This window comes from Acanthaster planci, linkage group LG02 (genome assembly GCF_054643075.1).
Source record: "Acanthaster planci isolate LZ-2023a linkage group LG02, COTS_SCS, whole genome shotgun sequence".
In the NCBI taxonomy this organism is placed as follows: domain Eukaryota; kingdom Metazoa; phylum Echinodermata; class Asteroidea; order Valvatida; family Acanthasteridae; genus Acanthaster; species Acanthaster planci.
The window spans coordinates 25,305,175-25,328,437 of NC_141778.1; the positions used below are offsets into that span (position 1 = coordinate 25,305,175).

At 39.8% G+C, this 23,263-nt stretch overlaps 2 protein-coding genes across 2 annotated transcripts; both read left to right on the forward strand.

Annotated features, from left to right (window-relative positions):
- The first annotated feature begins 466 nt into the window (after window positions 1-466).
- On the forward strand, window positions 467-6,855 carry LOC110975890 (uncharacterized). Its single transcript, XM_022228755.2, has 6 exons — window positions 467-797; window positions 3,344-3,685; window positions 3,880-3,978; window positions 5,286-5,409; window positions 5,654-5,792; window positions 6,119-6,855. The coding sequence occupies exons 2-6, from the start codon at window positions 3,616-3,618 to the stop codon at window positions 6,146-6,148; spliced, it is 462 nt and encodes a 153-aa protein (XP_022084447.2). The 5' UTR covers window positions 467-797; window positions 3,344-3,615; the 3' UTR covers window positions 6,149-6,855.
- LOC110975889 (uncharacterized) lies at window positions 850-19,507 on the forward strand. Its single transcript, XM_087133285.1, has 6 exons — window positions 850-970; window positions 11,042-11,197; window positions 11,685-11,705; window positions 12,637-12,760; window positions 13,799-13,937; window positions 14,325-19,507. Exons 1-6 carry the CDS (start codon window positions 865-867, stop codon window positions 14,349-14,351), a joined length of 573 nt encoding a protein of 190 aa, XP_086989411.1. The 5' UTR covers window positions 850-864; the 3' UTR covers window positions 14,352-19,507.
- Window positions 19,508-23,263: the final 3,756 nt, after the last annotated feature.

Genomic DNA, 23,263 nt, shown 5'->3' on the forward strand with positions numbered 1-23,263 from the left:
GCTGCTTTGAGAACAAGTCTTTTTGTTCACTAAACCCAATTAGACTTGGAAGTAACAGCTGTGAAGATTTCGAGGATTTTTTTAAGAAAAAGGCGAAAACCTTCAAGAATTTCATGGGGAAGAGGTGAACCCCTGTACTGGACAGCTGCATGCAGGACCAGTGGGCACATAGACCAGTTGAGCACATCAACACATATCATATCAGGATCGAGCCTCTCGCGGCGTTGGGTGGCTTTGATTGGTCAACCTCGGTTGCACGCATTGATGTAAACGAATGGCGTAGGCCCTGTGCACCGCACTTTATTGGGGGCAAGTATAGTCTTTGTTCCAAGACCTTCACATGCACTGCTTTTAGCCAAAAATTAATTAATTTAGACTACAGAGGGCACTATTTACTTGGATTCGTGTCTGACCTCGAACGAAGATGGCGATTCGTCTGGTGAGATTATAGCAACCTCTAACAGTGATGGTTTTTGATCGTAGAATAAACTTGAGGAGGGGGTCTTGGAACCCAAATTAAGTACTTAGCGATGGTGAAAATGAAAACGATATAACGATGGATGTGTCAGCTCCGATGGCTAAGTGAAGATAGTGACACCTGAAGTCCCAATGCGTAAACGAGGCGGATGTTAAGGGAAACGATAGACAACAGCTGATTACACAACTGATGAAGTAAATGGCGCCCTCTTCATTAAAAACGAATTCCACGGGGCAAATGGCGATTTACAATATTTTACACCTCTTCAACCCAGGGAAGTGACTCAAACTAGAGAAGGTTCGTAACAAGATAATCAGAGGTAAGCAAAGTTAAACCACTCAAATCAGAAATGATTTCTATGTGCAATTTATTTGCATGATCATTTCATGCACGATATCTTCGGCGTGTACTCGAGAACCCTGCCCAAAGTGTGCCTTAACATCAGAGCAACAACCAGGAACACGTTTAATGTGGCTTGCACTTCCGGAAAAGGTAGGCCTACATGTACATCATCCATCGTATGACATTGTTGACTAAAATCACTTTCATTCCCTATTTGGCTGGTTTCTTGTTGTCGCTGCTCTTTTGTTTTACATTCTCAAATAAGGTATCCGTTTTTGGTTCGCTCAGTTGCGCTTTTATGCATAACCACTACAAATTTGAAGCTGCATACACTTTATTTTGGAGACGGCCAAGATTGTGTCGTTATTTTACGCCTTGATCCGGTTGTGAACCGTTTCCAACCAGTGTTTCCCCTTTTAGTCGGAACAATTTCGTCACAGAGGTATAACCCCAGTCGCGAAAACATTCGAACAATAATTGCCACAGCAGGGATATTCTGGTCACGCTCCCGCAAACGAGCCCCTCGATTTTCTGTCCTGTAAACGTACTCTCACCACTTCACCACCAATTTCATGTCAAATGCATAGTGAAAGAAAAGTTCAAACACCTGCAGTATTTGCGCCAACATTATCGGTGTGACTGAAGAAGGGACCCACCAAACGTCTTATGACTTTCCTGATAGCATCTCCAGCTGTCGAAAATCAGTCTATTTTAATATTCAAACAAACCCGATTTCGAATGTAAACATTAACTTCCTGCAGCTTTTGGAAACCCTTTTGCCCCTATAGCAAGCTTCTTAGTTCCTAAAATCTTGACAAAAGCCTGAAGATTCCAAACGTCAATTCTTTATTCACTTTCTTAGCTAAGATAATCAATAGTATTGGCCCATTGAAAATCATCTGTTTTTTAGATGACATGGCTACCATCTGTAAATAAAGCTATTATTATTATTATCATTTTTGGTCCACTTGATTATTGCACAATCCTAACCGTGTACAGGGGCTTTCCACGTTCAACTCCGCTAGGTTTTACTTTATTCATGATTGTAAAGCTTGGAAGCAATCTTCTTCATGCCTGAACTAATTCGAGTATTTTGCATTCTGCACACGCACACAAACTTTATTGTGCCCAGGCAAACATGAGATTATTTTGCAACTTGCGGGAAGGACTAGGGGCGTTCCAGTTGATTAAGTTTCACCTCGTTGAAGTGGGATAAGTCAAGCAGACAAAGAAAGAAACCGAACCACAAAGCGTGAAGTTAAATTGTATTTTTCTTGTACGTTAGTGCCATATGGAACAATGCCAAACACTCCACCTTTGGATGGCCGAGGTTTGTCAGATTTTACCTCGAAATTAACTTTTCCCAGTATCGTGCAGGTATATGTAGTACTCACTTTTGATTTTGCTGTTCTGTGGGTTTGTTAATTGCACGAGAATGGTCAACACTGATAGCACAGATCGTTTGCTGGAGGCGAGCGGTAGTTTTGCCGACCTTGAAGGTTTGAATACCTTGGGTCGGATCCCCTCCACACCTCACCGACTCCAAGACACCTTGACCGCTTCACTGTTGGAGTCCCTGCAATTTCATACCGAAGGACAGAGCATGCTGTTCGAAACGCTGGGTACCCTCCGGTTCTTTTCAGAACCGTACCAAAGAGATATTTGCAGGTGCTACTGCAAATCTATTACCTTTCTTACATAGTTGTACTGAAGAAGCATTTCTGCACAATTTCAATCGTTGGTAATTAGTGGAAATGATATGACATGTATATTCCATGCTCACGGAGTTAAAATGACATCATGAGACTCTTGCGCTAAGTACGGAGTATGTAAATGTGACACGTTTTTAAGAGTTGCCCCAGTTTCTTGAAGCCCGAAGTGCGTGGTTTCACGGTTGCTGCTATTTTTTAAGGGAGGGGTTCATGCACATTACAAGTGGTTCTTTAAGCTGCTCCGATGGAAGTGCACTAAATTTGGCAGTAGTTTGCCCCCATAGCGTTTCAATGCTTCGATTTTCTTTGATTTGATTTATTTACCTTTCACAAAATAAAAACCCTGGATACTGCGGGACAAGAGGGACAGAAAAACAAGCCTCTAGACTGTAATTTAATACATTTAAAGAAGAAACCACTATTAGTGGTAAAAACAGAGATAAAGCAAAAAAAGATTGAAAAACTTAATTCTATTGTGGTCCCAAATACTGGTTTCCTTCACGAACTTGAGTGAAAGCAGGAATTGGTCCCTGTCAGCGCTAGGTGTGAGGCGGGGCACAGTACAGCTGCAAGTATGGTTTGTATGGCAGCATGTTGTGATGACTAGAGAAGTTAATTCTACAGTCCATGAGCAGTTTTTTTCTGAGTGGTGACTGTTCTCATCTACTGCCCACTTCTTAAACTGTACAGCGGGCTCTATACTACTTGATAAGAATTTAGAATCCCGCACCCCATTCATCTACACCAGTGAGTTTAGTGATGCAAGGGAAATTACATCGACATGAAATGTAATTGTACATTTCTTAAACAGCGATTGATTGGTTACTGTTACGGTTGCCGTCATGAGATCATGCCTTCTGTGTCCAATCACCGAGCTTCAATCGGAATTCAATAGGAGCAGCAGAGGTGACAAGATGAAAAATTAACGCTGAGCTTCTCTCAAAAGAGCGTGATGTCACTGTTCCGTCCCCTAAATCGTTTGCAACTGGCAAGAGAGAGCCACGCGTGACTGGGCGGAGTCAATCCTTTGGTTGGTGATAAACCGTAGTTCAGGGCAAATTGACTTCACAACCAGACTTCGAAATGGAGCTGAAGACAAGTTCCCGCGTCTGTGCTGCCCTGTGCGTGTTGCTTCTCTCACTCCCAGCATCAGGTGGGTTTAATTTGTTGTAGGTTTTAATTTAAGTTCGTCTGTTTGTCGACTGAAATTGACTTTACAGTGTTGGCGACCGACGAAGACAAGTGTCTCTACTCTTTGTCGTGTAAACATTTTAAGTGCCTTTAACTCAGGCAATACTTTGTGTTCAGCGTTCGGAATTACTGCATACACTATGTAATTTTTTTCAGATGGATGCCCGCCCACGTCGCCCCCGCCGCCCCCGCCGCCCCCGCCGCCCCCGAAGCCCACGCAGCCCCCGCCGCCCCCACCGCCCCCACCTGATACAAGTAAGTAGACGATCACGTGACAATTTGTAGAGGTTTGGCGGTGTGCACATTGTTCGTTTATTTATCCTACTGATCTGATCCGCAACACTATTGACGTTAATGACACATGCATTTCATCAAACTACTTCAACAGCTCTTGTGTAAACATGAGCTTACAAAGCCGATATATAAATCATGGTCAAATTTGTAATTATCACGGTCATAAATGCCCCTTGAATTTTGCAGCGTAGGCCTATGTCACCTAGCAAGACAGTGTATCCCTTTGTGGTTTGTTTTGCACCTGCTTCGTTCCTTCTTCTTTTTTTTCTGTCTCCTTTCAGGTTAATTATTCTGAAAGTGCTTATACCACTTTGTGAACCTTAAATGTAGAGATTTTAAAGTTGAGAAAACAATGTGTTTTTACCTTCGAACAGTGCATTTCCTCTTTGCTTGTATTCCCTGTAAAGAAACAATTGAAAGTAATGCATTCGCAGCAGAACGAACCGAAAAAGAAAGGTGGGAAAAAGAAAGGTGGGCCAGAAAGACATGGGTGATTTCCATAGCTCATTGTCCGTGGAACCTAGGATAACAGAGGCTTTTGAAATTGTCCAATCCACTTGAAAGTTCTTGTTATTAAAAGTTAAGCGTAATGAAACTCAGAAAACAAATGAAATGAAAATGTACTTGTAGGGCTCATGAACCACCTAAATTAATTCATTTAAGTATGCTTTGTGAGGTTTCTTCTCTCTTTGATCTTTTTTCCAAATGATATGATACATCATGACAGAAATAATTTCTCGTGTAATTTATTGACACTGCTATTTTGAATCAAGAAGCTTCGGTAGTTTAAATTTCCAGGTAGCTACACATGATCCACTCCACCGAAGAGGCTAATCGAATATTAATTACAAGGTTAACAAAGGTAGACTGCACTGAAAAAGCAAAAAGGACGAATTTAGGGCCCCCGACTTAGTTCAAGTTCTTCTTAGCCGGAGTGGTATCGTGTGTGTTAGGCATCTGGTTCTGAAATCTGTATCCAGAGCTGTCAGAATTTATGCACTTCACGGTCAATTCCTGCTTTTGTGGTGTTCAGTCCATGATTAATCAAAAAACGAATATCTTCCAATGAACTAAACTTTGGGTATAGGCTTATAGTTTGTGTAGAAAACATCCCGAACTGGAGAATTTGTTGAGTTGCATCTACTGGGTTTAGGTAAATACATATATCTAACGTGTGTGATTTCTGCGATACAAGTGTAGTTTTTCCCGATAGATTGTTCAAGCTAATCACCTGCTTGCCTTTATCTTTTTTTTACCCCTTCGCGTAGCTCCACCGGTATTGGTAGAGGGAACTTGTTCCGACCTAAGGACTGTGTACGCGAAGAATCCGTCGACGGGCATAGCTGTCCAATGGCCTGAACCGATGGCAACTGACCCAAGTACTCCGGTCACGTAAGAAATGAAATCTGTTTTCAAAAGCAGTTCTGCCACCAAAGCACTGTGCCTGTCGATGTCTGAAGCAGAATTCGGGATATTTTTCAGATTTTTTCTCTTATCTTAAAACTCTTGAAACACACCAAAAAATTAACCTGGGCGCTGCTATCAACTGAGGACATTTTGATGAGTGATTATAGTTTCAGTCCACCGAGCATTACTTTAATGTCAAAGCACTGGCATCCTTTTTTTTCTTCCACAGAGTGGCACGAGCCGATGCAGGTCCAGCCAACGGCGGCGAGTTCTTTATCAATGCTTCCCCTTACCACATTAGTTACTCTGCTACTGATGCAGTGGGGAACAAAAGGAACTCCATTTGTACATTCACTATCATAGTACGGGTGAGTGTGCAAACAAATTGTTCTTATAGGCCAATTCGCGGAAAACCATTGATGCAAATAACTGACATAATGAAGATTTCTGAGTGGACAGAGCATCATGTGGGAAAAAAGTATCATGTTTGTCCTCAGATGCTGTTAAAATAATAATATCTCTAATTTGATAAAACAAACTTTTGCCACAATGGTACAGACCCCCCCCCCGAAAAATTCCTGGATCCGCCTGTGCAAGGACTTGGTTTTTTCAGCATCAGAACAACATTCTTCAAAAAGGCAACAGAAAATAGAATACTCCTAGTACGTTATTACCCTTCTCTTTATTCATGCAGCTTGAGGGTGAAAAGACTCCACAGAAGTAAAGAGACAACCCAGCCTGTCTTCCAGCCCAGCTGTTGTTGCTTTAGTTGCTTGAAGTCGACTGTAAATTATACCGGATACCTTGGACAAAAAAGATCAACAAAATTAGACCAGTATATTAATTCCAAGTGACAGACCCACAACTTCGGCTTTGCAAACAACCATCACAAGTACGAAGACCTTTGTTTAATTTGATTTGATTAATTTTCCAAAGTTGTGCATAAAAAAATTAGTTTTCGTGACATTTGCATGACATACTCAGATACTCAGAGTCATTATACTTGTGCCGAGTAAGGTCGGTCACGATATTGAGGTGAATGTGCCCCTTGCAGCGTGAGTTTCACGTTGAATAATAGGCCTATAGATTGACAGTTTTTTGCACTAATTACTTCTGTTTTCAGTTTGTAAGGAAAGAGAAGTCATCAAGTTACTTGCCTTTCTTTTGAACACACCAGGCAAGGCAATAAAAATTAAAAGATGTTTTGGAAAACACAGAAAGAAAGGAGTAGCTGTACACAAGGATTTGTAACAAAGCGATATGCAATACACATATATATAGCAATCTCTGTCCAATCTGTATTATGCGGCGATTGATTGAAACTGTGTTCACAGTCTTCTGAGTCCAAAACGTGGAACCAACAGTCCTAGGAATTTGATTGTCTTTCGTGTTTATAAATATCAAATAAATCCCCTGTAATTTGCAACGTGACTTTTGGGGTGAACGAGTCCTTTGTTTTGTTGGTATTAAATTTCCATTCCCGGCCATGGACATTTGTAAAGTGGGGTGGGGGGATGAGAACACGTGACACTATAACATTCATGATGTTGATGAATATCTGTATTCTGGCATTTTATAATTTTTTTCCATTTTTGAGTGATATTAAATGCATAATGGTCGTTGGGAAGTCCGAAGAATTATTCACAATCTACTTTAATTTTTTGGCTTATAACAAAAAAAAGTGTGGGGGAGGGTGATTCAATAGCACCCCACCTCAAAAAATGCGGGTATGCATACCCCCATCCCCGGGGGATCTACGCCCATGATTTTATTGATACCCATCGATCGATCAATCGATCAAATAATCTATCAGACAATCGTATGAACAATTCAGTCGATTTTTCTTAAATTCCTCCGAGACACTCTTTCTTCAAATGGTAAAATATTCTACTGTGTACAGAAGTACACCGATCGGCCCTTCACAGCAAAGCATTCTACTCGAAATTTTAACTATTATATTATTTCTCGGGTTATTGAGGGAGCTCTGTTCATTGGTGAAAGTACATTTCAATGTTAGCACCTCCTGCCTCACGCTGTTGAAAAGTCTGTCTGTTTTATTATTAAAGCCAATGGTGCTTTACTGGCAGAACGCATTAATTTATTCATAATTCTGAAACCATCAGGAAGTTTACGGGAAAATTTGCGGGAAAGCCTAGCTAGTCTATTGCCTACGATTACACAATTAGACATTTTAATATCTAGCTGTTTACAAAGAATAACAACAAATCTAAGTTTAAACTCAATGAATTAGGCTGCTTTGACTTCACAGTGTCGCTACACTAAATATTAAATGGATGATTTGACTATTGACGGGCTGAAATAATAATAATAATATGACCACTTCGTCCCGTGCGTCCTGGGGCTTAAGACGATTTTATCGTGTAATCCACAGACCCGTTGCAAACACCTCTGATCAACGAATGGTAAACATGAAGTCCAGACTTTCGCCTGATATTCAATGTTTATGTTGCCAAGAAGCTGTTGGGTTTCTCAACCATCCGAGGATCATTTTTGAAAGAACACCCTCTCTCTTCCACATACAGCTATCGATTGAAAGAATATTGAAATAGTTATTTTGGACCGCCTTACAGCTTGGGCTGGTGTAAGAACTCGGCTGTCCCATGTGCACTTTTGCTTGGTTGCTTGCAATGTATCCTGAAATACTCACTTTCAGTACAAATGTGAAAATTCAGCTCAATTCAATATGGTTTTGATGTAATAATGTTTTGATGCCAATTGAAGTTCAAGACCGCATGTTTGCTAGCCAATGTGCACGGAGCATTTCAAAGGGAAATAATACATTTGTTTGGTTGACCTGTCTCAGAAAAACGGGCGCTGATCGAGAACGGTATATCTGATTTTTACAAAGTAGGTGTCAAAATGACCGCAAAAAGTTACAAAAAAGTCCTCATTGCTCAGCACGGGGAAAGTATACTGTGGCTACAATGTGTAAAATATCGATAGGGCGAAATAATGACTCTTTTTCCAGGTTTAAGAAAGGAGAATCAAGATGCATAGGCAGACATGTAAAAAGGCTGAAATCGAAACAGTTTCCGGTGTATACTTACACTCACAGACGCAACAAGGACTCCGAGTAACAACGCGAGAAATGTCCACCACAATTAATCATTATCCGGGCGAATTTTATTTTGAGTAAGTTTGGACTAAACATAAAAGATTTGCCTTTAACCCAAATAGGTAAATGTAAAGGGGGGCGAGTTATCTATGCTATTTTTTTCCCAATTGGATTGTGTAAATCCAGCTCAGGGATTCTTACTGTTTTCAGCTTCAACGCAGCAAGTATCTGTGACAATATGACATAAAAAACCACTTAGGTATTAAATAGGTATTTTCATTACAGTGACTGGTAATAGAAGCTGCTATTTAATAATATTGTACAGATTTGTGATATTACATGACATTATTAGGCTTTCTTTAAACACTTTAACAAGCTCTGTTCAAGCTCAGTCGCTTCTAAAATATTTATGAATATAACTTTAAAATTTATTAATATATGTAATACAAAACTGCTGCAAACTGCGTGCTGACTACAATGACCTAAAATACAAAGTTCAAACGATGGAGGGCCTGACGTTTCGATCCTAGCAGAATCTTAAAAAATTATCCGCTAGGATCGAAACGTCAGGCCCTCCATATTGTAAGATTTCAAGATTTACAATATAAAACTTGAAACTTTAATACGTGTATCATTTCATAATTTTCAATAGTTAACTTTTTAGTGCTTCAAGCCCACTTGGTTACCCAGTCGATTGCGCAATCTCATAGTGAACAGGGACTTTTCTCATTCAACTCCGTTGGTCTGCTTTATTCAAGATTGTAATGTCTAGAAATAATGTTTTTCACGCCCGAGTTAATTCATTCTTTGCAAAGTTCATTCTTCCTATGAACAGGCTGTATTGCGTTCGAGCACATGCCAGGTTTTGCAGAGGGAAGGGTTAGGAAACTTCCTGTTTGCCAAAAAAGAAAGAAAAACGACAGCACTCCGTGTACGCAGATGGTAAATAAAGTAACTCTGAATGCTTACCGAAAAAAACGGAAACTGTGCGTTCATCATTCATTTCAACATGAAGGGGAACAAGTTTTGGGGGCGAATGCCTCCTCGACCATGCATCTCATGTTAATTTCTGCAAGTTGGGGAAGTGAGGGAAATTCCATCATCTCCCAAAATCCTCTACTATTTGAATACAAAAGGGTTGGGAAAACACTCACAAAGAATATTTAAATGTAAAGTGTTTCCATAACACTATTGAAACATTTCCCATTGCCTTCATCCACGCTGTCTGGTGTTTAAAAGGAGCTATTCTTACTAAACACAAGCGCTTTGTGTAGCAAGAGTGATTCCCTCTACCTGGAAATTGGGGGGCCTTTTTAGTCGAAGTCTCTGGATATCCCACTGCATCCAGTCGACGTACCAACCAGACGCTTACCCTTTGTAAATCCATAAAAGCTGTTCACCATTGTTTGGGGGAAGGTATTTGTCCTCTGTTGTACTTATAAAACATGTCGTTCACTACATTGTAAACAGTTTTATAAATAAACATATTTTCCGTTGATGTATCGATGATGCAATTCGTGTGTGTGCCGTAACAAACGTCACTATAGCAGCCAAACACCCGAACAGGTTTTACAGCGACATGTTTTGTGCGCTATTTCAATCGTTGGTAATCAGTTGAAATGGTAAAGCAATTTTGGATACGAAAACGTATACTCTACAAAGCCCAAGTGTCATCATAAGGTTTGTTAGCCAAGAACATATGACAATATTAGAGAATTTAAAGTAGATCCCGGTACAAACTGTATTGCAATAAGGTGATGCGAAATATTTACGATGGACTTTAAGGCTGTATTTTACGGGTGATCATCTTTGTCAGAAATTTCTCCCCAAAGTCGTCTGATCACCCCCATGGACAGAAACTATAATATTGAAATAGTGAATTTGGCTTAGATATAAAAATGCCTGAAAGGCCATGAAATAGTAGTAGCTGTTTTCCTGTTATCTATTATTGTTGTCTATGGCACTTCTATTGCTGATTTGCAACATGAAAATACCTGGTTACACGAGTAGCTGGTTTAAGCTCTGTATTCCCCATGGATAAATAACCATTTTTTTAAAGCTCTCAATATTTGCTATGTTTTGGGTTTTTTTGTGTTTTGCCTATTGGTTTGTTTGTTGTTTTATTTTTGTGTGCGTATGACAAATGTTTTTTTTCTGTTCCCATAGAAGTAAACTGATTTGGTAGTACACTACCCACTATGCTCTGCAAATTTTGCGTTTCCTTAACAGTTGTTGTGAGCGCTACGTGAGAGGCAAGCTATGACGGAACTTAGGGACAACTTCCAATGTATAATTATGGTTTTGTGGCAGCGCGTTGTAATGGATGGAAAAGCCAGTTGTAAAGCCATGAATGGTTTCTTCCGACAATGAATGTTGATTGATCTCATCGACTCCCTAGTGCTAAATGTAGCATGACGCTATTATGACTTGAATGCTGCAAGAAAATTACACATGTGAAATATGATTGCCACATTAATAGATCGAGGCTTAGGACGCACTTTACATTGATTGGTCGCTGCTCCCATTACGTCATACTTTTAGTGTCCATAGCACACGTGACTACTGGGCGGAGTCGACGGGTGTTAAAAGTAGAGCGGAGCGAGGTGATTTCACAACTAGACTTCAAGATGGAGCTGAAAACAAGTCTGTCCGTCTGCTTCGCCCTGTGCTTGCTACTTCTCTCATTCCCAGCATCAGGTACAGGTTTAATCTGCTCTTTCACTGCAAGTTCATCTGCCATTTGACTGATATTGATTTGCAACATTTCGACCGCCGAAGACAAGCCCTTACTTTTGTAGCAAGTCTATTTTATCTCGATGGCTGCCTCCCCCTCCTCGTTTTCCCACTTTAGACAAGAAATCCCTAGGATTGTACAATCAACCTGTTTAAACGTAAAACATGAATTGAAGATAGGGGAACGAGAGAGTCGCATCTGGTCTCCTGAGAAAGTCCTTCACTGTCAAGGCCTTATATTTCCTGCTCAAATGGCACTCTCCTTGAGTTCTGGAATTGGCATTGTTGGGGATGTCCAAACCATCAGCATAAAATACGGTGTGGTGCAATTTCTTTTGCTGGTTAATTCAGATAACACAAACTTGTGGGGGGGGAAATTGCTTTCTTTTATTTGGCAGATAAATGACTGCATATACACTTGTAATTTCTGTTCTTTTATGATCTCTTTCAGATGGATGCTGCAGAGACCACGGTAAGTAGACGATGATTTGAGTGTCCGTAGAAATTTAGGATTCATGCATAAGCCACTACTCAAGAAAACGGAAGTTTCACAATGAATGATTCCTGGTAGACTTCAAGGCGTATATTTCCGACAAATTGATCCTTTTTGTGTTTGTTTTTCTGCTTTTTGTATTTGCCGTTAACAGTACATGTGATTATGAATTGGTTGCACTGCTTCGTCTCCATGTGACACTTGAAATGCTGCCGCTGTGACGTCCCTTTAAGTACCCACTTTATACTGCGTAGGGATTTTCTAAACAAAATGTGAACAAATTTAGGACAAAAAAGTACCTCACTACCATCGCTATACGTTTTTATGGAATGCAGCCGTACGGACACACTGTAAATGAAAAGTCTAATTTGGCACGATTTAGTGGACATTTAAGACTCTTCAAGTTCATTATCAGACATTCGCTCAAAAAATACGCAAATTTGTGTCAACATAAAAGCCAGAAAGACACTGACCACCACAGAAAGCCAACCATCGAAAATGCGCTCGCAACTATAACTTTGCAATGCCCACCGAAAATCTGTTCAAAATGCATTTAATTCATTGAAAACGCTGAGATGTGTTGGAGATATTGTCTTGAAGTGACTTCCTTCAATCAGTTTCTTCAAAATGGTATAATACAAGACGAAAGAAAAATCATATGGAGTTTAGTGCCATTGCTGTCTGTGAACAAAATGCAAATGTTTAACAATTCCCTTGTCTGCTACTGTGAAGGTGGATTTGAATAATCGAAATTGAAAATGACATTAAATTGAATTCACTGGCTGAGCACCTGTAACTTTAAATTGTGGATCGACTCTGGGTATAATAAACTTACCAAACTAGAAAATTTGTGCCTGAACTTTGATTTCATCCGCTTCATAAATATTTCAATTTTTCACCTTCTGCGTAGATCCACCGGTTTTGGTGCCGGGAACATGTCCTTCCTCTATTACCGCGTGCCCGGACCCACACTCATCCGGCAAGGTTGTCCGCTGGGCTGAGCCAAGAGCAACTGACAAAAGCCATCCGATCAGGTAAATCAATTTCCGAAAGTGGCTGTGCTTTTATTCAGAGGTGATCCTTTCTGAACCACAAATGGATTTTTTTTCAGACTTCTCTCCAATCCTACCACTTTTAACAGAAAATTCAACCTCAATACAGCTCTCAACAGATTAACTTCGCAAGGAACGATTCACAATTTATAGTTTCACCAGAGGGACAAATTCTTGCTGTTGTTAATGGTCCGTCTTTACATGTATTCGCTTGTGAAATCGATTTTGGGTGGATATTTCGAAAAGTCGAATTCCACGTTTGGATTTTTACGCAGTAGATTAGGCCTACTCTAATTGTGAATACGATGCGGGAAAATTACGATAATAATTATGTATAACATGTTGGCTCCATGTGAAATTAAAAATGATTGTGTATTCAGTTGAGTGACTTTATCACTGATGTGGTATGAGTGTACGGTCCAGTGGGCAGGGTAGGAGAATCTTGAAGAGCGTTTGGCCTGTGCTGCTAGTGGAGAAATGTGTCAGTTTTCGTGGTTGGCAGCAGCGACGACAGCGCATGAGAAGTTCATTTTTATACAATCCCACCGATTAGCCTACTTTAAGTTGTTGTCTCCTTATCTTGCCTAAGAGTGACGTTACATGCTCTGCATAGGTCAGGCATGTGTTTCCATTCTTCCCCAGGTTTTTTAGTGGTTTCTTGTATCTGGCGATAGCAATAGATGCCAAGCTTACAATATCGTAGTTATTACTGTTTCGCAGCTGGTTACTGTCGCTCCCACTGTTAAGAGTGTACAGTGAATTCAAATGATAAGTGTTTCTACACGTAGATTACTCTGTTACGTTTGCGATTGTGGAGACAATGTGAAGACAAATAAGTCGCGAAATTCAACTTGAAAACACATGTTCTACTTTCGTCAAAGTAGTAAATGCAATCAAAATGGGCGGGTGTAAACCGGCTGATAGAGATCGCGTACAAACAAACTGATAGCATATGCGCTTTGTTTTGTGTATGATGAATTTACATGATACCTATTTCATGTACCTGTTTTTCGTTTACAGAATTGACAGAGAAGATAGCTGCCCACCCAACGGTGGTCTGTTCACTGTTCACGGTTCCCCTTACCACATCGTATACTCTGCAACAGATAGCAAGGAGAACAAACGGAACCCTCTCTGTTCATTCACAATCACAGTCAGGGTACGTACGTAGTAGGCTGAACTTCAGCCAGTTGTCATAGAACCATGGGTACAAATTGATTGACAAGCAGGCTCTTAAATGGACGCAGATTGAAATCCAGTGGGGGAAGAGCAATCGTGAGAATTCATTACAAATTTGCTCACCAGATCTTCTCAAATTAATCGCTAAATCTAACGCCACCGAATTTCGCCACATCGATGCATTTGTTACCCCAAACCTGTGCCATATCTTGTAATAACCAGATGCTTCGATTAAAAAACAAAAACCACAGAAAACAACAACGACTCGCTACTCAGAATCAGACCAGCTATTTTCTTCAACAAAGCAAAAGAAAATAACTATTGATATGTTTTATCCTTTCCTTTGCCCATCCTGTCTCACTAAAAGTACGATCTTCACTGCAAACACAAGTAAAGCTGTATCTACGTCCAGCCTGTCTGCACATCAGCGATGGTTGCTTGAAGCAGAGTGCACTTTGCCTGATGCCTGAGACGAGAAAAAGAGCGACAAAATTAGACCAGTAAATTAACTGCCAGTGACCTTCAGCTTGGGCTTCAGGTTACAAAGGGCCACCATCAAAATGTGTCGACTTTGGTTTAAAATTTGGCAGATGAATAAATTTCGGAAGTAACCTTCTTGAAATTCAGCAAAACTCATTTGCCAATGGGATAAACATTCATTTTGTAATCAAGAAATAGCAAGAAGCCGATTAAATTTGAACTGTTTCGTAAATATGACAGGCTTAGAAATACTTTTCGGTAATATTGGAATATAATTACTCAGTTTTACTCAGAGAGTCGTAGAGTGTATGCTTGTTACAGCATGTGCTGAGGCACTTTCCTGCTATCAATTTGTAAATACGTTTCGAGCACTGATGTACAATGTTTAGCAGTTAAACACTGGCATTTAGGAATTGGAAGTATAGTGTTCAGCTCCTAAACATGTCTATGATGGGAAAGCGAGATATGGTTTCATTCCGTAAACTTGTTTAATGTGTAGCTATCTTTGAATTGTTTTTCTATTTTTACTTTTGTGAACAGATAAAAATTCAAAACCAAAAACAAACTTAATTGTCTTGATTTTCCTGCAAGCACACCAGGTCAGGTCTTAGATATGGAAAATTGTCTGATTAGAACCCCCCCCAAAAAAAAGATAGAGGCAACTTCCCATGGCATTACCGGCATATTCGTTAGCATCTTTTCCACGCGAAAATGAACTTTTGTAACACTTTATAAATGACATTTTCCTAATGCCTTGCAATAGACCGGAATGTAAATCGTACGACAACAGAAGGGCTCAATAATGGAAAGTGGCATATCTTTTTTACCGACAGGCAGAAAAGTATGTACGTAAAGATGCTGCAATCAAAATAGTTTCCTGTGTACATTTGAGTTCTTTATCGTGTCACTGCACCCCCCACCCCGCAAAACTTGTCACCCTTGCTGTTCAGTGATCAACTTCAAAACCGGCAATAGAAACACATTCCCGAGGCCTAAGTTAAAAACAAGTTTCAGTGTGATCGTTATGAAGGAACCGCGTCGAGACCTCTCCAGGTATCAACACAAAAGCACTCTTCACTCTGCAGAGGGTGGGCTATCCGTGTTTAATTATTCGTAATAGGCTTGAGTAAAAGCAGCTCAGTCATGCTTACTGTCTTAAGCTGAAACCAGCAGGTATCAGTGACAACATGACATAAAAAAGTATTCTGCTAAGTAGCGAACATCACAAGGCATTCTCATGAAAGCAGCCATTCACAGCGACTGGTAACAGAAGCTGATTTTTTTCCAAGTGTATAGATTTATGATATCATATGACGCTGGTACGCTGACTTTAAACACTTAAGCCCTGCTGAAGCTCGTTGGCTTCTAAAATCTCTATTAAAATAATTTTACAGATTAAAAGCTTAAATACATGTTTCATGTATGAGCAGGTCTTAAACGCACGTTTGAGACCTGTCAAGAACATATTTATACCCTTATTATATGTCAAAAGACCACACCAATACCCTGTCTGGGAAGCCAGCAGAAGCATTCATAAATATACAGGGGGTGAATTTCTGACAGTTTTATAAATTTGTTGTTACTCACTTTGTGTAAAAGTTACCAAAAAGCGCAGAACTTGCCCGTTCCACTGAGGCATAGCTATAGAAAGTTTGAAAGAAGGATTAAGAAACCTGCCGTAGGTAGTGACAAGCATCTTTTTACAGCAGCTTGTGACATTTTTTGGCGGGCAGCAATCTCGTGTAAAGTTTAGGTTTTCAACGACTTGCGACTCGACTACAAGCAGAAAAACTAATATTTTCACTGTAACAAATGACCATGACGAGAATACAATCAGGCGTATACGTGTAAACCTTACTAACTAAAAGAGCTAAATTCAGTTATAGTTATGAGACAAACATGCACCTTTGCCTTAAAAAATGAAAAACGACTGCCACTTCGATCTTTTACCTCCAAAGAAATTAAGAAACAGCACTACAGGGCCATGGTGCTTTATTGAGAGAGGAAAAAAAAGCAAATGCGCAATGCGTCTTGTGTGAATTAGGCATGTATTTCAACATTGCAGGGCACAATGCTGGGGCGAATGTCTCTTCTGCCATCTTTTGTTAATTTCCATAAGTTGGGGGTCCAGGGGAAATTCCCATCATCTCCCAAAGTCTTCAACTATTTTGAACATAATAAAAAAAAAAGAACATTCTGGAAGAAATGTACATCTGTGCAATGTTTTCATAAGGCCATTGAAATATTTTCTTTTATATCCCAACCCCCAATGTCTAAAATATGAATTGGGCTAATCCTAGTGAAGAAAAGCGTTTTGTGTAACGAGTGATTTCAACAACCTGGAAATTAGGGGGAGTTTCCAAGTCGAAACCCCTGGATTCGATTTGCATTCAGTCGGCGCACCAACCAAACGCCTACCCTATGTAATTGTTCCATCAAAGCCTGTTCACCGTTGTTCGGTGGAAGGTATTTCTCCTCTGTTGTATGTGTCGGAAAACAACGTTGTTCGCTCTCTAGTATACAGTTATTCACAGTTGATGTGTTGATGATGTACTTTGTCCAAAACATAAACAAAACACATTCAATTAATAGTAACAAGTAGTTTTGTGAAGTTTTAATCGTTATTATTAATTTGAAATGGTAGGACAGTTTTTTTTTGTGTGTGTGTGTGTGTGATACAGAAACATATACCCTAACCAGCGCAGGTGTCATCATAGGTTTGTTAGCAAAGAACATAGTGCATTAAGGTGCGAAATATTGGCGATGGATTTCACGGCTACTTTTACTGGTGATCATCTTTATCAGAAAGTTCTCCCCGTTAGATTTGAAAATGCCGGAAAATCCACGAAAATATAGAAGGTATGTTTTCTTTTCATTTATCATTGCCGTCAGAGGTACGTCATTTGCTGGCTTGTAACATGAATATTCGTAGCAACACGGGCAGCTCCGTTGGATCAACAGCCCACTGTCTCAATGCAAGGAATTTTGGTTTGTTCTGTTCTGTTTTGTTCTGTTCTGTTCTGTTCTGTCTTGTTTTATCTGGGTTTTGGCGGGGGAGGTCTGTTTTAAATTTTTATATGCGTATGACCGTATTCCGTTCCCTCGGAAGTAAACTGGTTTGGCAGTACACTACCCACAATTCTCTGAAAATTTAGCTTTTCCTTCACAAACGTTTTTATCGCCCTATGAGAGGCAAGGTACCGATATGATGGGACTTAGGGACAACGGCCATTGTATTTGAGTATGGTTTGTGGCAGCATGCGATGTATACTGAAGCTACACATGTAGTTGTAAAGTCCACGAATATTTTTTTGACAGTGACTGATGATAGATCTATAGTATAGATTGCGGTAACACCATGTATTTATCTCTTCTTTGAGTGTGTGTGGTTCTGAGAAGAACCGGGGTTCTTCTCAGAACCACACATACTCCATGTATTTATCTCTTCTTTGAGTGTGTGTGGTTCTGAGAAGAACCGGGGTTCTTCTCAGAACCACACATACTCAAAGAAGAGATAAATACATGGTGTTACAGCAATCTTTACTATAGATCTAGTTTCTTTCACCATGAAAACCTTTAAGTCTTATATGAATGATGATAGTTCTCATCGACTGCTAGTACTTAAATGGAGCATGCTGCGCACTCTTTCTTTATATTCAATTTAATGAAATACTACAAGGAAATTATAAATGTGAAGTGCATGGGACTAAATTCCTGTTATTGGTTACCGTTCCCATTTCACGGTACTTTTAGTGTCCAACCGCTGAGCTCTCAGCGGGTTTTAACAGGGGCAGTATGACATGATTAGTAAACCAGTGCTGAATTTCCTTACAGAGGCAATGATGTGAGTGTTGCAGGAAAGAGTACACATGACTACTGAGCGCAGTGCATCTCCGCCATTAATGCAGAGCGCGGGGCGAGTTGACTTATTAACCAGACTTCAGAACCAGAACGGGCACTACAGCTTTGTGGGGCAAAAAAACGGAAAATGTGCGTTCATCATTCATTTCAACATGAAGGGGAACAAGTTTTGGGGGCGAATGCCTCCTCGACCATGCATCTCATGTTAATTTCTGCAAGTTGGGGAAGTGAGGGGAATTCCATCATCTCCCAAAATCCTCTACTATTTGAATACAAAAGGGTTGAGAAAACACTCACAAAGAATATTTAAATGTAAAGTGTTTCCATAACACTATTGAAACATTTCCCATTGCCTTCATCCACGCTGTCTGGTGTTTGAAAGGGGCTAATCTTACTAGGTTACTAGGCTTCAGGTTACAAAGGGCCACCATCAAAATGTGTCGACTTTTGTTTAAAATTTGGCAGATGAATAAATTTCGGAAGTAACCTTCTTGAAATTCAGCAAAACTCATTCATTTTATAATCAAGAAATAGCAAGAAGCCGATTAAATTTGAACTGTTTCGTAAATATGACAGGCTTAGAAATACTTTTCCGTAATATTGGAATAATTACTCAGTTTTACTCAGAGAGTCGTAGAGTGTATGCTTGTTACAGCATGTGCTGAGGCACTTTCCTGCTATCAATTTGTAAATACGTTTCGAGCACTGATGTACAATGTTTAGCAGTTAAACACTGGCATTTAGGAATTGGAAGTATAGTGTTCAGCTCCTAAACATGTCTATGATGGGAAAGCGAGATATGGTTTCATTCCGTAAACTTGTTTAATGTGTAGCTATCTTTGAATTGTTTTTCTATTTTTACTTTTGTGTACAGATAACTATTCAAATCCAACAACAAACTTAACTGTCTTGATTTTCCTGCAAGCACGTCAGGTCAGGTCTTAGATATGGAAAATTGTCTGATTAGAACCCCCCCCCAAAAAAAAAAGATAGAGGCAACTTCCCATGGCATTACCGGCATATTCGTTAGCATCTTTTCCACGCGAAAATGAACTTTTGTAACACTTTATAAATGACATTTTCCTAATGCCTTGCAATAGACCGGAATGTAAATCGTACGACAACAGAAGGGCTCAATAATGGAAAGTGGCATATCTTTTTTACCGACAGGCAGAAAAGTATGTACGTAAAGATGCTGAAATCAAAATAGTTTCCTGTGTACATTTGAGTTCTTTATCGTGTCACTGCACCCCCCACCCCGCAAAACTTGTCACCCTTGCTGTTCAGTGATCAACTTCAAAACTGGCAATAGAAACACATTCCCGAGGCCTAAGTTAAAAACAAGTTTCAGTGTGATCGTTATGAAGGAACCGCGTCGAGACCTCTCCAGGTATCAACACAAAAGCACTCTTCACTCTGCAGAGGGTGGGCTATCCGTGTTTAATTATTCGTAATAGGCTTGAGTAAAAGCAGCTCAGTCATGCTTACTGTCTTAAGCTGAAACCAGCAGGTATCAGTGACAACATGACATAAAAAAGTATTCTGCTGAGTAGTGAACATCACAAGGCATTCTCATGAAAGCAGTCATTCACAGCCACTGGTGACAGAAGCTGACTTTTTCCCAAATGTATAGATTTATGATATCATATGACGCTAGTACTCTGACTTTAAACACTTAAGCCCTGCTGAATCTCATTGGCTTCTAAAATCTCTATTTAAATAATTTTAAAGATTAAAAGCTTAAATACATGTTTCATGTATTAATTTTTGTGCTTCAAGCCCATTTGATTATACTTGATTGCGCAATCTCATTGCCGGGACTTTTCTCACTCAACTCCGTTGGTCTGCTTTATTCACGAGACAATGTTTCTCTTGCCTGAGTTTATTCATTCTTTGCAAACTTCATTCTTCCGGTGCACAGACTGTACTGTGTTGGACATGTTTTTGTCACCGGGAGGGGCTAGGGAATTTCCTGTTTGTATTTTGACCTCGCACGAACGTCACGAAACGCTCTTTGGCAACCCTGACGCGAGACTCCTAATTGCGGGCTTCAGGGCAGCAATAATGAAATATTTCGAGATTTCTCGAAGTCCATTTCGAGACATCTCACCGATCATTTAGGATATATGGTCTCAAAATAATTAACAAACATCTTAAAACAGTATTCTGGAGAGATCGATTTCAAGGTATCTTTATGCTGATTTCAAGATGTCCCTCAACACACAATATCGCCTAGGTTTAGGTTTAAACAAGAGTACATGTCATAATTAGGCCGTAAAACTCAGAGACAGCAAATACTACACCGATGCCCAGTCGGGAAGCAATGCAGAAGCATCCATAAAGTAGGGAATAAATTGCTGAGAGTTTTACAAAAAAATATTGATTACCTGAAAAGCAGTACAGTTGGTATTCTTTTTAGATTTTGTTGCTACTCAACTTCAGAATCAATATTCACTTTGGCAAATGATCATGATCCAGAATACAATAAGAAATACATATGTTACATATAAGTAAGTACTAACTAAAAGAGCTACATTCAGTTATGATTATAACAAAAACAGAAGCCGTGCCTGAGAAATGAAAAAAAATGTCTGTCGCTTTGATTTTTTTCTCTCAAAAGAAATTAAGAACCGGCAAGATAGGGCCATGGTGCTCTGTGTACAAAAACAGCACATTGAAAATTGTATTTAGTCAGTGTGCATTCATTTCAACAAGAAGGACAACAGTGCAAGTTCAGGGGCGAATGTCTCCTCAACAATGTAGCTTTTGTTAATTCTCTGAAGTTGGGGAAGCGAGGGAAATTCCAATTATCTCCCCAAATCCTCTACTATTTTGAATACAAAAGGGGGGAGAAAACATTCAGAAAGAAATGTACAAATGTAAAGTGTTTCCATAACACCATTGAAACATTTCCAACTTGTCCTCATCCACAATGTCTGGTGTTCAAAGGGGGCATAATCTCAGTGAGCATAAGCCTTTTGTGTGACAAGAGTAATTTCAACAACCTAGAGATCGGGGGACTTTCCAAGTCGAAGGCCCTGGATTTACCCTTGCATCCGGTCGGCCCACCTACCAAACGTCCACCCTTGTTGATAGCTCCTGAAGCTAAAGTGTTATCATAAAGTTGGTTAGCCAAGAACATAACACGGAAATCTTACAATATTGGAGGAGTCAGCGTAGTTCCCGGTGCGAAGTGTATTGCAATAAGGTGATGCGAGATATTGGCTAGGCCTATAGTCTTCAAGGCTTCTTTTAAGGGCGATCATCTTTGTCAGAAGTTTCTCGCCATAGTCATCCAAATAGTTGTAGCTGTTTTCTTGTTATCTATTATTGTTGTCTTTGGTACTTCAATTGTTGATTTGCAACTTGAAAATACCTGGTTACGCGAGCAGCTGGATTAAGCTCTGTAATTCCATGGATAAATAACCCAATTTTTTAAAGCTCTGAATGTTTGCTAGTTTTGTTTTGGTTTTGTTCTGTGTGTTGCTTGTTGGTTTGTTTGTCGTTTAATGTGTGTGCATGACAAGTGATCCTTATTTTCTGTTCCCATTGAAGTAAACTGATTTGGCATTACACTACCCACAATGCTTTGCAAATTTTGCGTTTCCTTCACAAACTTTGTTAGTGCCTGCATGTGAGAGGCAAGGTTTCACGGAACGCTAAATGTAGCATGACGCTCACCGTTTTGATTTGACTTTTCCCCTGCACTATTATGAGTTACATGTTCCAAGAAGCTTACACATGCACAATATAATTGCTATTGATCTGGGCTAGGACTCACTCTTCTTTGATTGGTTGCGGCTCCCCGTACGGCATACTTTCAGTGTCCAATCACCGAGCGGGTTTTAACAGCGGTAGTCGGCGTAACACGAATAAAAATCAGTGCTGAATTTCTTTACAAAGGCAAGGATTTCACTGTTCCATCCGTTCCCAATGTGCTCCCTAAATCGTATGCGAGAAGAGTACACGTGACTACTGGGCGGAGTCGACGGGCAAAACAGCCTAATTTTGTTTATGGCAGTGAATTTTATTGGAACCCTGCAACTGAAAAGTCACGAAACGCTCTTTGGCAACCCTGACGCGAGACTCCTAATTGCGGGCTTCAGGGCAGCAATAATGAAATATTTCGAGATTTCTCGAAGTCCACTTCGAGACATCTCACCGATCATTTAGGATATATGGTCTCAAAATAACTAACAAACATCTTAAAACAGTATTCTGGAGAGATCGATTTCAAGGTATCTTTATGCTGATTTCAAGATGTCCCTCAACACACAATATCGCCTAGGTTTAGGTTTAAACAAGAGTACATGTCATAATTAGGCCGTAAAACTCAGAGACAGCAAATACTACACCGATGCCCAGTCGGGAAGCAATGCAGAAGCATCCATAAAGAAGGGAATAAATTGCTGAGAGTTTTACAAAAAAATATTGATTACCTGAAAAGCAGTACAGTTGGTCTTGTTTTTAGATTTTGTTGCTACTCAACTTCAGAATCGATATTCACTTTGGCAAATGATCATGATCCAGAATACAATAAGAAATACATATGTTACATATAAGTAAGTACTAACTAAAAGAGCTACATTCAGTTATGATTATAACAAAAACAGAAGCCGTGCCTGAGAAATGAAAAAAATGTCTGTCGCTTTGATTTTTTTCTCTCAAAAGAAATTAAGAACCGGCAAGATAGGGCCATGGTGCTCTGTGTACAAAAACAGCACATTGAAAATTGTATTTAGTCAGTGTGCATTCATTTCAACAAGAAGGACAACAGTGCAAGTTCAGGGGCGAATGTCTCCTCAACAATGTAGCTTTTGTTAATTCTCTGAAGTTGGGGAAGCGAGGGAAATTCCAATTATCTCCCCAAATCCTCTACTATTTTGAATACAAAAGGGGGGAGAAAACATTCAGAAAGAAATGTACAAATGTAAAGTGTTTCCATAACACCATTGAAACATTTCC